This window comes from Polyergus mexicanus, unplaced genomic scaffold (genome assembly GCF_030449975.1).
Source record: "Polyergus mexicanus isolate NDT 795.1 unplaced genomic scaffold, iyPolMexi1.0 SCAF_3, whole genome shotgun sequence".
Taxonomy (NCBI): domain Eukaryota; kingdom Metazoa; phylum Arthropoda; class Insecta; order Hymenoptera; family Formicidae; genus Polyergus; species Polyergus mexicanus.
The window spans coordinates 3755239-3770457 of NW_027223323.1; the positions used below are offsets into that span (position 1 = coordinate 3755239).

General features: G+C 35.3%; 1 protein-coding gene across 25 annotated transcripts in view; it reads right to left on the reverse strand.

Annotated features, from left to right (window-relative positions):
- The window catches only part of LOC138932057 (longitudinals lacking protein, isoforms H/M/V), a 225842-nt gene that overhangs the window by 111645 nt on the left and 98978 nt on the right, over window positions 1–15219 (reverse strand). Inside the window, exon 7 of one of the 25 annotated variants that reach the window (XM_070293582.1) lies at window positions 3907–4182. The exons of 19 other annotated variants lie outside the window; for them this stretch is intronic. In XM_070293582.1, coding sequence (XP_070149683.1) covers window positions 3944–4182 — 239 coding nt within the window. In that variant the 3' untranslated portion in view covers window positions 3907–3943. Of the gene's footprint in view, window positions 1–3906; window positions 4183–4629; window positions 4941–7301; window positions 8266–11006; window positions 11483–12485; window positions 12912–14423; window positions 14975–15219 lie in introns of those variants that run through there. 5 more of the 25 variants (XM_070293569.1, XM_070293587.1, XM_070293560.1 and 2 more) reach the window with 5 other exon arrangements.

The following is a 15219-nucleotide window of genomic DNA, read 5'->3' on the forward strand; positions in this document are numbered from 1 at the left end:
GCAGTAAGGGCATTTGTGCATGGGCGCCTTGCCGCACTCCACCATGATATGCCGGCGCAGTGACCTCTTGACCTTGTAGCATCGCCCGCAACGAGGACACCGGAAGCCTTTCGCCGTCATTCGCCTGTCATCCATCTTGTCATTCTGTTGCGTGATGAGCGACAGGGGATCGATCTCCTCCGTAGCGTCGAAACGCCATTCTGAAAGGATTCGTATGATTGTTAGACGACAAAATCCGATTATTCATTACGCATACAAATCGTAGACCTGTTGCAATCGCAACGTCTTCGTGGATATTTTTTTGACAGCAACAACTGAACAAAATTTCCGAACGGTCGTTTATTTGAAGCAGCTTTTACCACAATTCTCATGTTCTTCCTCGAAGAATCACGCAGGAAAACTTTCCGTCATAAGTAATGGAAAGTAAATATTATATAACAAAAATTAAGAACATTATAAAAAATTGTAAATGTTTTATACTAATCTTTTCGGGGCTAATTCGATCGACAAATAATAGCATATCGAGTATTATTGATCAATCCTAAAAATTAGAGATATTATTGGGAAAGTACATTTATTCGTGATATATTATAGACGTTTTATATTTATTATATTTATTATCTCTAGCATGTACTTAATAAATTCTTCAAATATTGCTATCGAAAGAACAGTATTATCAGTCAGTTTTACATTTACAAATTAAACTTCCTATTTATCCAAACAATTATATTCCTCTGTATGTTTCCGATATTTCGATGATGAAGAAAAACATTTCCAATATTTTGATAATTATATTATGATATTGGGGGGAAAAATCTGATTCGTTAAAAATTTTACAGACTAAATGTTATGAGCAACGTCTAACTTAGGGAAACTACAACTACATATGAGAAGAAACAAATTTATCAGAATTTTTATTGAAATAAATAGATATATCTATCATAATAATATTTCACATCGCGCTATGAGCGATATATGTATATGTTAACGTACATATACAATCGTTAAGTTTCAAAATATTGAATGTATAATAAAGAGTATTATGTATATTCACACTGTGCACAATTCCTATGTCTTCTTTATTGTCGATCGTGCGTGAATGATTACAAGTTTGTATCTTCTTGTTCTATATTAGCGTTATTATTTAATTATACATTCAACTCCGTTAACAATGAACTTAAATATATTACGCAGCATGTAAATATTATCGTTTAAGTCAATGATTAAACAATTAAATATTTTTGGATATATAAATTATTTACGTGCATTGACTTATTTTTCCCTACTTCATCATTAACATGCAACTTTAGTAATGGACTTCGGCCTCTGTTTGCGTTTGCAACAAACAGATATAATTCTGCTTTCTCAATTGATTTAAATGTAATATGGCATACTTGTATCTTACATAAATCAATCTCTTTCCACGTAAATTTATACGTAATTAAATTTTTTATTTATAGAAATCTATCAAATGCAAAGAAACAAAAATACATACATTTAGAAAGATATAAAATAATTTTATGTTTGTATAAATCTCTTTTCTTATTATCTAAAAAAAGATCGTAAAAAGAAAGCGTTTGTACAATTTGTACGTTGTCAAAGCAGATTTCTAATTGCAGGCGCTTATTTGCACACTTACAGTTATTAATGAATTTATTAATGTACAGAAATATGTAAGAAAGAAAATAAATGCAAATGAGAAAAAAAAGTCTGTAGATAAATCATAAATACTGCTGCTATATATATTTAACTAAAAATGGAAAAAATATATATTTCACTAAAAATCAGACTCCGTATCTATCTTTTTTTCCAACGATATAAATATTCTATATCAAAAGACATAATAACGTATTATAAAATGCAGCACGGATTGTAATCTTTCTTCTTCAAAAAATACACAGTAGTGGACAAAATTCCGATATCGTGCGTTTTCGTAGCCATACATATATCGAAATATCTTACCGATCGACGATGAAATTGTTATTGCTTACAAAAATATAGAGTACTGGTATGTCGTTGAAAAATAAACGTTCGTTAGCGGTATCCTGACGAAACGTTCTCTGCTCGAAGAATGATTGGAGATGACATTAAACAGAAGCGTAGTAAATATATTATATATATATATATATATATATATATATATATATATATATACTTGGCTATTGGGAAGCGATATATAACATCAGTGGGCCAAAACTCAGATAATTACGCAATTAGCGCGAGTGTATATGTATGTGTATATATATATAAATAAAAAAAGCTTAAATTCAGGTATTAGATGCATACGAGAGAGATAATTATATTTTAATATAATAATAAAATAAATTATATATTTACGATTAAAATTTGTTTGAATAATTTTGGTTAATTATCGAAATTTATCATTGCCCCCAATGTTATCACTTCACATATATCTTTAATCACTATAAATTTATATATATATATAAATAGTATTATTGTAGTAGAAAACAAAAAGTCTTGTCTACGCATAAATAGCGTGAATTCTGAATCACCTAGAGCATCACACGTGTGATACTTGAAGTATCGCCAGCGCGCGGAAGCGAATGCGATTCAGTTTCTGGTATCCGTTGAAGACATCTTGTTACCGTTGGGCAAAGTGTAAAATTCGTTCAACCGCTTCATGTGCCTGCCGTTTAGGTGAGTGTTTAGGCTCGATTTGTGCTTCGTTTTGTAAGGGCACAGGGGACAGTGAAACTTGGGCTCCACCCCGCACTCGTGCTTCAGATGCCTAGCCAGGCTGGAGTAATAGTTGTAGATCTTGCCGCAGTTCTTACACGGGTAAGTTTCCCTCAGACAATTTAAGTAGTTGATCGCGCGTCCATCTGGAAAACAGAAAAACACGGAAGCGATCGGTTAGAAAGAACCAACACGTTCGTGAACACGGCCGCAACTCTTCCTCGCGAAATCGTGCATAGCATACGGATAGAGGATGGATTGATTCCTCGACCGTGTCTAGGGTCTAGCTGGATCCGCTCGTTTAAATCTTGTCACTTAGATTGCCTCCGAGGGAGGTGCACATCGCGTTAAATGAGAAGGCCGCTCTTTCTGCACAAGTTCTAACAAGCGTACATCATCAAAGATGCATTTCATGCCAAGTTACATCGGGAATATTGCACAACCATTATTTGTCAGTTAAAATTATATTACAATTAGCTTGTTTTCCAAACGGTCTTATATACAATAAAAGAATTTTATATATATATATATGTAACTTATACATACTGAGAATGAAACATATGGAAATAAAACTTCGTAAAGGATTTTTATTAATATTCTTCCACATTCCATATTAATACCATCTTCGTTCGCTTCGTGTGCGAATCATTAACAATCAAAGCGATAAAATCAATGAAAATTATTGTAACTTACTTAAAATATTTTAAACATAAAACTGTAATTTCGAAAAAGGATTATTTATATATGTATAAAATAAATTCCTTTTTACCAAGAAAAGCTTCTTTTTTTTTTAATTACGAAAGATAATAAAAAGAATCGTAGATTAAATTAATGAGAAACTACATAGATCAAAATATCGATACTTTATCGAGACATATTGTAAAATAATGTTGAAAAAAATGTAATAAAAAATGCAATTACAATATTTTTTTCATTGATATTTCTCACGGTACTACATCGGAGATATATATTCATAAATTATAATTATATTCGATAACCTAATATAGATTATTCGATAACATAATAATATAATGAAACAATTTAAAATTCAACATCCTAACAATTTCATTGATACAAGTAAAGAATTAATAAAGATGGCATTATTGAGATCGAGAAAAACAGAAGCATAACCTTTCTGTTATTATCTTAATATTAAAGAATTTCTGATAACTTTTTTTTTGTCTCATCTTAAAATTTAAGAATTTTCTTGCGTCATTATTGCAGGAAATCCCGAATATCCCGAATATTAAAAATTCGCGTATGTCTCGCAATGCATCGCGTTATATATTCGCATCGGAATGCCGTGTTTGCTGTATCGATGTAGAACCGATTTGGATATGGAGTACATCTTTGCAGCCTTCCTCAAGGACATCCCACCGGCGACGGCTTCGATGGCTCTCGTCACCTGTTCCGAATTGCGTTTAGATCTTCGCGACTTCATCGTATATCTCGTGTTTCGTAAACGGGTCTGGTAAGCAAATAATTCTGAAACATGAAAAAGGCACGAATAAAGCACACGCACTTACACGAACTCAACACTCGGACGAATTCGATGGGGCTTCCTTCTCGCACGAGAAATTGATAAAATCGTACGAGGAAAAAATAAATATACTGTTTAAGAAAAATAATTATGTGAGAGAGGACTGTTTACGTTTCGAATAATTAAAAACGTTCGCTTCGTTTTTCGATGCATCTTATTAAAGATCCACGCGCATAAAAGTGTGGGTATTCTGAAAAAAATTGTACAACGCTTTAAGAGAGAGGATTCAATACCATAAACAGTATTAAAAATGTGAACGATACGGATTCTCGATTAATTCTGGACTAGAGCAACAAACAAGAGATCTGAGTGAGGTAAACAGTCATCTTTTATTGAAGAACATCAAAGTCGAAACATGTATTGCATAACACAGTCAATAATGTATTTCTTCTCAATAACATTTTGCGAAAATTTGCCTCTTATACACTCGCGTGGATCCTCTTCATGTGTGACTTTAGGTTCCACTTGCGATTGCTTTTATAACTGCAATAGGGACAGCACTCTGCTTTCTTCTGACCGCACGAGGCCTTGACGTGCTCCACGAGATGATGCTTCCATCGATACGACTTGGCGCACTTGGAGCACTTGTACCTACCCGCGATGTGATCCATATGTTTGAATCTGAACTTGCGTTCGACGTAACTATTAACTCTGCTTGCCGTGCTCGTGCTGAGTATCTGATAGTCCTCCCAAACGAGCAAACCTGAAACACAAGAGCCAGCTCGTCACGTTCGCGTCGACGACGTCTAATTGTAAGCTGTAAAAGCGACCGTTCGAACGCACGATATCTGTTTTTACTTAAGACATCTACATCTAAGCAGCATGCGATGAACATTGACATTTTTAGAGTACATTTCATACCTATGTTCGAAAACTGCGACTACTGCGCTCTGTCTCTGTTCATTCTTTATCGCTCCACGAATCAAAACTTTTCGTATAAAATAGAAAAAAAAAGAAAACACATTGTCGTCGTAATAATCTGCGAGTTTTTTTTATTTATAACAAAATAATGAAAAATAATGTGTAAAAGAGCTACCGTAATTGACAAATTGAAAAATTTAAACAAATAACTTGAAATATACTTTATATTACTTTCGATCCTGTAGTAATTTATATGTATAATAATTAGTGGTAATTAAGAGAGCTAAGTAAAACAATGATGTTCGAATTATAGTGAAAATCCCATAAAGCTACCGATCTTATGACAATAATCGATGAAAATTAGACAATAGCAAATGAAAATTAATGAGAAATATTCAGTAGAAAGTAGCAAAATCGTAAAAAAAGGGTTCGATACTTAAAAGAAAATTAGAAGAGGATTAAAAAAGAATGTTAGAAATAAAATATTGTATCGATGCAATTTTGATCCTGAATTAAAACAGTTCATTTTTTTTTCGCACGCAAAGAAAGCTGCAAATAATTTCCAATTCGTGTAACGAAGACAAAAGGATGCACTTCGAAGAATATTCTCGTAATTGCGAATATGTACATAGGTATTTATTTAAAAAGCAAACGAATGCGAAACATCGTTACACAAACACTTAATCGCAGGGTGATTTAGCCTGCGCGATTTGTGGGTCAATCGATCTACGGATCTATCGATTGGATAAAATACATTAGCGGTGTGTCTCGTGAATAGGTGATTCGTCTCTATTATTAATACTGTTACCTGCCGAATGTGTATGCTATCGTTCACGTACATGATAAGAGATTTTGCGATAATAACTTTTTTTGTAACAAGCACCTTTTAATACGAGTGTCCTCTCTCTAGGATCATCAGAATTCTGATTTTGCTACATTTTTCGAATACGATTCTGCACACAATTCTTCTTCAAACTATTAAACTTGTATCTTTTTACGAGGCTTTCGTGTAAGATACGCTTCGTTACATTCAATCAGCTGAAGCGTGTTATGTCGAAATATTATTTTTTTTCTATGAAACGTTGAAGTTAATCACAAATTTAGATAAGTGATTAATGGGGATGATATGACGCTTCGAATACCTGACAATAGTTCAATCTACAGTCTACATAATATCATTCGTTCCCGTTTCATTATTGCGCGATGTAGAAAAACAATCCAGAAACGAAAACACCGGTACAAAGCCCTAATATATCAATATTTAGGTTGGATAAAATCGTTGGATATATACCGTAATAGAGGCCACGGATGCATGCTTATCCCTACCGATGCTTTATCGTAAAAGAAATTACTGCCTGTCGCGAAATTACGTTTAATTGTCTCGGTACGTCGATAAATGTATGTAAGTAACTGTCGTCTCTAAAATCCGCTACCCCACAGGGCTAAGTGTAATTGGAGCTAGCGTAATTTACAGTCAAATTGCACTCTATATATGCGCCTCTCGAGCAGTCTCTATAATGCACGATAATCGACGGTACAAGGACATATTACTAATGCGTTAAAAAATGACTCCCTCATCGCCATCCTCTTAAGTTTATACGCTCACCCTTAAATCTATTGGTTTGACTTCAAGATCAATATAGTCTTTGATGATCGCCGTCTTTCAACGTTTTCCGGCGAGTATATACTTTATAATTACGGGACTATATTAGTGTTACGTTTTTTTTAGATAATAATCAGACTCCCCCCCTCCCCCGCTCGTACTTTATACACACACGCACGAACATATACAGTGATATCGAAACTTTTTCGAATTTAAAAAACGAAGATTTCTAAATATTATCAAGCGCATCAATGATAAACAAGTTTCTTTTCGGCAAAAATACGAGCAAACAGAAAATCTGCAGCAATATTAAAATATTAATTACAAAAATTCTTATTCGTAAAAATAATTGAAATCTCTTATTTAAATTAAAAATTAAGCCCTACATAGAAATCTGATTATCTTAGTAAGCGAAGTTCTTTTGACGAAAATTTTGATTATCCTTGATGCGAGTATACTTGAATCTTTATAAATTAAAATCAAAACGTTATATATATAATGTAATATATATAGTTATAATTGCACATTTCACTTAATATTAAGTAAAAGTTCAATAGTCGTATTGCTCTGCTAATAAAATATAAAAAAGAATATTCATGTTATATATTATCTCCGAACCGCAGCTGAAAGAAACAGCCTTTCTAGACTAGAATTTGTTCATTCAATTAGTTGTAATTACGTCTACGTTTTCTCATCTTCGCTTTCTTCACAATTCACGTATTCTGCAAATGAAAGAAATATCTAGCCTCCATTTACAATCTAAAAAATAATCTAAAGTAAAATGATCTCTTTCACATACACAGATATAAGTCCACGAACGTCGCAAGCGCAACTTAAATAAGCTTGAATACGTCGCAGCTCACTCTCACAAAGTCTTGAATCCCAACGACTACGACATCACACATAGACACTTAGACCATACAAATCATTGATATGAATGTGTCATATTACTACTATACGACGTCTTATGTTTTCTTCGAAAGTCGGCACTTCGATAGTTTCAAAACAATCGGACATAAACGCTGTACATACTAGCTTCACTCGGTTAGTGTATTCATGAGCCAGTATCTTGCTCCTTGTTAGAAAGCAACACGTCAGTTTCAACTTGGACTTTTTATCAGATTAGAACATAACGTGAAAGAACATATGATATTATCCGACTAGCTATTTATCCTCGAAAAATTCATAGCGTAAACTGTATTTTCTGAGAAAAAAAGTCTGTTGAAAGATCGACGAATCTGTCTACCAACGCCGCGTCGATTCGTATCGCGAGAGAAACTTGCGGACGAGTTGCTTTCGCAGAGACATCGCGGTTACGGAAGAACTGAGGATGTCGGTCGGCTCGACGTCTACTTGATGTTGTGCACGGAGAGCAAGTGCTTGAGGAAGCTCGCTTCGATCCTCGATCTGTAGGGGCAGTACTGGCAAGAGAAGTGCGTCTCGAAGGTGACCATGCCGCAGCCCATCTTCAGGTGTTTCCGCAGGTTCGACGCCCATGAATACATCTGACCACAGCGAGGACACACGTGCAACCGCGGCCTCACGATCGGAAAGAGCGGTGCATCTGGAAAGAGAGTGTCCGTTAGAGAACGCGATCACGAAGGTCCGGGAGGATCGGGCCTCGTCCCCGGCTGAGACAAATCCCGCGAGGGGCCCGCTTTCTCTCCTCCCCTCCGCTTCCTTCCCCCGTATCGAAGGAGTCGGGCGATCACAAGGTAGCAAGCGTCGAAATACAACCAAAATAATCTCTATCAACATCGAAGCGCATGCCCTGAGCAAGTCGGGAATGGATCCTCCGCGAAGTCATCCCCGGGACGATCCATCTCTAGCGAGATCCGCGCTTTTCGAGTGTCGCGCGCGAAAAATTGTCCGCGAAACAATTGCTTTCTCCTTTTCTCGGATTCGAAGTGCTTCCGGAGAAGGTACTTCCGGATTATCGAGAAGCGAACAATGAAGTTACGTCGTGGACGAATTCGATCTTTCCAAGATTCACAATCGCACGCGGCCAATCGTTTCGAAAAGCGTTTCTTCGATCTCGAGGAAGAATATTAACACACGTGCGACTGTCTTCCTGTGCATACGTACTTACTTCCGTTCTCGTGCTTCTCGATACTTTCAACACCTGTAACCTGAAACAGAATAATCTGCGAAGAAAGCAACGCAAAGTTATTACGATGTACAACGATCGTCGGAAAGAAAATTGAAGAAATCATCAGAAAGGAAAAATTATTATAGGAAATGTTGCAAGAAATAAACTTTATTTTTTAAATACGATTTAACATGAGGCTCGCGCGGATATCAATACATGTCTATCTTGTGCTTGGAGTACAGGTGTCTCTTCAGATTGCCCTTGAAGTTCGACTTATAATCGCAAATGGTGCAATGAAAATTCGGCGGTTTACCGCACGCCATTTTCTGATGTAGACGTAGACTCGACTGCCAGGCAAAATGTCGTCCGCACCATTCGCACGTGTACTTGGTACCTGCAACAGAAATACTAATCAGCGAGAAAATCCTTTCGTAGTTATTTCGGAACTGAAGAATTTCCCAAGATGCGAACAAAAACGCCTTCCACAGAGTATGTGTTTTTCTATTCGCAGTATGCTTGAAAGTGTGCAACCTCTTGCGATTAATAACAGCATGTGATAAAGAACGTCTCTCTGAAGCACTTTCTCATAAAAAAGATTGTATTATTTTAACTATTTTGTGAGTTCGTATATTTCCTTTTTTATCTAAATCTTTCATTATATATATTGTATATATACAGTGTATTCAAAAAATTCAGGGACTGATTTTTTCCTGGACGTACTGACTGTGCTATCTCTTGGCCTACACTGGGTCTAGTTACTATGATTCTTCTTGAGTTTTGCAATATTTTTTTTGCCGCCATTGAATCAATACTTTAAAGTTCGCGTGCGTTAAAAATTTTTTAAATTTTTAACGTTGTCACGATTTTCAAAATAGAATCGTGATTAAGTTTTGTCTTAGATGTGGAAGAAACTGCAATAGAAACATATTAAACATATTGTTTTTTTACATTTAAAATAAAACAATCAAAATTCCATATTGAAAATCGTGGCGACGTTAAAAATTTTTTTAAATTTCAAAAATATGGCAAAACTTAAAAGGCATCATAATAATTAGATCCAATGTAGGCCAAGAGATAGCGCAGTTAATACGTCTAGAAAAAAAAATCAGTCCCCGAACTTTTTGAATGCACTGTGTATATATATAAGGGATTAGAAGCGGCAATTATGATAAATAGATTAATTACATATAGTTGGAAAGATGGCAGGATTCATGTCAATAATTCATTACATTTAATAGTATTCATATCTGCTCTTTTAATACTTTGGTTTGTAGCAAATGTGTTAGAAAATAAGTGCTTATATATGATTTTTAACAAGTATCAGCAATTGAAGTGTTGTGTGCAAAGTGCTTAATAACATGAGAACACGAGGATTAAGATAAGAATAAAATGAGTAAATTGGAGATATTCCAATTTTACACACTATCTCTCTATAAACGCATCAAAATTCGCACGAATCTGTAACGAATAAAGATGATCTGTTGAAATTGCATTAATAATTTATTTGATCAACACGCGACATTTTTTTGGCGAAGAGTAATATATAGCATGGTTCTATCAAATCCAATAACATATTTTTAAATTAATTATAAATAAAATATATATTGTAAAAATACATATATTTGTACTTTTTAAATTTAAATATAAATAACAATCCAACTTATTGTGCAAAATTATTAATTTTAATAACATATGCCGATATTCTCAGAGAGATATCCATGTCATATAAATACGAAGGAACAAAGATCACGTGAGAATCCTGAGATTAAAAAAAGTCTGAAGTTTTATTCACGAAAGACAAATGCTTGTTCTTAATGTGTAGCATCATGTTCCACTTTTGCTTGGATTTATGAGGACAATATGGGCATTGCTGTCTCGGTGGTAAACCGCACTCGGTGCGTATGTGCTTTTTCAGACTCTTCAACCAGATATAAAGTCTTCCGCATTTGTAGCACCGATAGGGATTATCTGGAAACATCATAATCATATATTCATTAAAAATAACGTTAAGATAACGACTGAAATGATCTCGCAACCAATCGTGAGATATACGGGAAAAGTCACAAGGACATTAATCGAAACACAGAATGCTCGATGAATTGTTCAGAATCATTTAATATCACTTTGATTTCAACTGACTCTGATTTACAATAAATAATAATTACGCTTACGAATAAAGAGCGAATCTGCTTCGAGCGACTTCGCGAATAACTAATCAGTCGGTAAACAGTAATTTACAAAGATCCTAATAAAATGCAACGAACATTTTCGTCGTCAAATATGTGTATGTGCGATTAATAACCAGTGCATATAGATCGCTGCCAGTGACTAGAGATTCAATGTAGCAACGATAGATGATAAAAAAGGAAATACATCCGCGAGATTTAACTGAAATGAATCCTGAAAATATGTTTTTGCAGACTGCTTCTGTATTTGGTGCGATGTGGACAGTAGGGGCAGCACTCCTTCGGCTCCTGGCCGCACTCGATCTTCAAATGATTCTTCATGTTCCTCAGCCAGCGATATTCCTTGCCGCACTTCGGACACTTGAAGGAGCCCGGTTTCTTGTCGAGGTAATTGCCCGATCTTTCGGAAGCTTTTGGATTCGCGTAAGTAGAACTGCACGCCACTTTGTGCCGATTGGCCTGTTCACGTTGATACCGACAGTAACTTGGCCAGGTTGCTATCATTCCTGCAAAAAAAAAAATAAAACACGCCGGTTAGTAAACGCGGTCACGAAGATTTCGAACCGAACAAGTTTTAGCGACAGATGACTTTAAATCGCAAGGATGAGAACGCAGAATGCTGCAGCATGATGCTTGTTCTTCCTTAAAATTAATTTATCGTTTTCATTAATTACTCTTTCATCAAGTTTAAACGCGTTTCTTGTTCAGAGGAGAATCACGTCTTCAAAATAATAATTAGCATAAAAAAGAACAAACATATATCTACAATCAAGTATTTATATTAACCATTAATTTTAAAATTAATGCTAATTAATTATCTCCGCATTTCGTGAACAAGCTTTCTTCTTTCCAAGCAATTAAAGACTGCCATTAATTTTTAACAGATAAAATATATATCTACAAATAAATACTTTTATTTTACATGTACAACATGTGTGTTACACAATGATCGGGCTCGTGCAGGATTATTCATATAAGCACGATGAAAAATATTGTAGTTTTTATTTATTGTGTAAAATTTGGCAAGTACTTACAGATTCATCAACAGTGATGGTTAAGTATAGAGTAAGTAGTAATGTATAAAAGAAAAAAAAATGATAAAAACAAATTTCGCAGGAGATTAAAATTTCAATTCATTTGAAAACAAAACGAATCGAAGAGATAAGACTCCAGGGTCTAGATTTGAGAAAAAGAGCTTTTCCACTCTCAGATCATGTAAAAACATACTGTCTATCGATTACGCTTACAACATATGAATAGTCTAAAACACCGAGGAATGTCATTGACGCGAAGAAATTAATAACTAATTAATATCATTAAAAGAGCTATTTACGCCCGATTACTTTACTGCTTTAGCGCCGATACAAGACTTTGACGAATACGAAGTTACATTTGAAAAACTCAAGAGAGCCGCAAAAGGATACCGCAAGAAATAAAACGCAATACCCTATATAGGTTTGTCTCGATTGTAACTGGATGATGATCTCTCCCTTCTACGTCAAAATGCGCGTGTGTATAAAGTTAGCGAATAAAAAATAAATATCGAAAGACTTAAATCGGGAAGACTGCGTAAGAGAAAGAGAGCGCACATGCATTACGACGAGCACTAAATGCTGCTAGAGAAGACATTCCTTCCGGGATGATTGGTGCGGATATGCTGGTACAAATTGCCACGTTGCTTGGTCCTATGGGCGCAATACGGACACTTGAACTTGGGTTCCTTGCCACACTCGTGTCGCGTGTGTCTCAGCAAAGTAGCGCGATGCTGGTAACCCTTGCCGCATGTCTCGCAATGATACGGGAAAAGTGTAGGACTCTCGCTGCACTGCTTGCCCATCCATAACATCGTCAGGTTCTTCATCAATGGTATTGGCGAGTAGATGCAGTTCCGCGGTTGCAGGCTCTTGGGCAGAATCATGCGCGCTATCGATCGGTCTGAAAGCGAGAGGAAGAAGAAAACGGGGGGTGTTAGTTGCGAAAAGAGATGCGATAATTGCGTTCGTGAAAAACACTATTAATGAATCATAAAATACACAAGAGTAAATCAGAAAAAGAGATAGCTTTTCGCTTTTGCGCTTTTCGTATCGAGACACGTGTGGTTAAATGTGAGATACGTGATATGAAGTCCGCGTCGCGATTTTTACAATATATTGTATATACGATAGAATATTCGAAAATAGAAAATCTGCAAAAAGTTCAGCTCTCAATTTTCGATTTCTCGAAAGATCTTAAATCATCCGATTGTCTTACTTTATTTAGTTATTCAAAATACAATTTTTTTGCAGAATTTTAGAGAAAAGCTATATTATATACATAGATTATATATAGAGAGATTATATATCCCAAATAAATTAAAATAATTTATCATTTTCAACGAAACTAAAGCAATAATTCTTTTCGATATTTGAAACAAATAATTGTTTCATATTGCGTAACAATTAATTGTTTTATACATGATTTCACAATTACAAACTTTATCGAAATTTTATTCATTTCGGTTTTAATGGGATGCAATTAATTACCTATGAATAAAATCAGAGAATTATAAATTTAGAGACTGGCAGAGAGATCGAACTGATGGGCAATTATTCAAATATTTATTCAAATACTTATACCAATCTCATTAATTCATAATTTTACAATAAAACAATAAGTTCCATATAACAAAGATAAATCTATTACAGCAAAAAAAAAAAAATACGAAAATATAAACGGTTTTTTTGACTATTAGATTTTATGTAAATTATACAATAGATTCCATCAACGTCCGTTTCCGATCGAGGTAATTACCCTCAATGTGATTTTACACCATATAAATCGTTGCGTCATGACAATATGGGCGCTATCTGGTTTGAATCCACAAATATATATATCACGTAAAAGAGCTGTTCAAAAAATTATTAAGCAATTAAGATATCGTTATACGTCGGATGATGAAGTAGTAATCGATCACACAAGTTACAGTTGTCGGAAGAAAGTTTGACGAATCTGAAATCGAACGGATATTAATAAGAATAATCATTTTTGAAAGATAACAAATCACAGGAAGGCGGACTCATTTTATTCGATTGCAATTGACAAGTTTTGTAAGTTGACAATAATGAAATAATCTTTATCTAAAAATGACTTCAATTCGATTAAGTGAGAAAATATTTTATTCATTCTTTCAATTGGGACAAGATGTAGTATAAAGTATATGTAAAATCAATATCGTCGTTCTACGATAAAATTGATCAACAATCCGTCTTCCGACGGTTCTCTCTTCATATCGCGTTCGGATTCGTGATGACTAGATATATCAGCATCCAGCATCGGTACTATCGTGTTAAGAAACAGTTGTCAATCGCCTTTTCCTTATCACAAACAATGTACAAGATTTCTTTGTTATAACACGCATTGTTCAAAAACGATACAAAAAATGTTTCGCACAAATATAATTAAACAGTTCAAATAAAAAATTTTATTTTGTTGGGATCCATTAAAAACAGATGAATGATACAGATAGTCTTAACAAAAAAGAACAAAAGATATCATAGTGTAAAGCTGTTTCGAAATTACATCAACCGACGATGCTCGTTAAGTATAGTGATAATCGACGAGGCAGCGTTGGAGATTCCAAACACTGTCGCCGGTTCGTCATATTTTTCTCTCGTCAATGAGTACTCAGTTAAGATCAATGACATAGACGTTCTTGCCCCGGTGACACTGACGGATGTGTCTGTAAACATGGCCGCGTTGTTTCATCTTGGCGAAGCAGTATGGGCACTGAACCCTCGGCTCTTTGCCGCATTCGAACTTGGTGTGCCTCTTCAGGTGCCACGCGTGCATATAGCTCTTCAAGCATCGCGAACAAGTGTGTCTCTCGATGTCGTCCTGCGCGCGTCCACCTCGGCGTCTCCTCGGCGTCGATTTCTGTTTGTAGTTAAAATTCTGGAACTCCTCTAGCTTTACCGAGTACATGACCTCCGGATTGATCTTCAGCTCGATCGTCTTCGCGTCTAAAAAAAAGAAATCAATGGAACGCAAAGTTAGTTGAGTGAACGAGATACGTGCGTACCGAGTATGACAGAGGGAAAGAAGAAAAAAAATGGGAGAGGCTTGCGAATGTTACCGCGATTTATTCCCATCACCTGACCCTAAGGAGCTCAAGCTGGCGTAAAATCTCCGTTGGGCTTGCGCGTTGACAAATCACGAAGAACTGCGTTCGATCGGCTCGAAGAGCTACGAGCACAGGTATTTAATA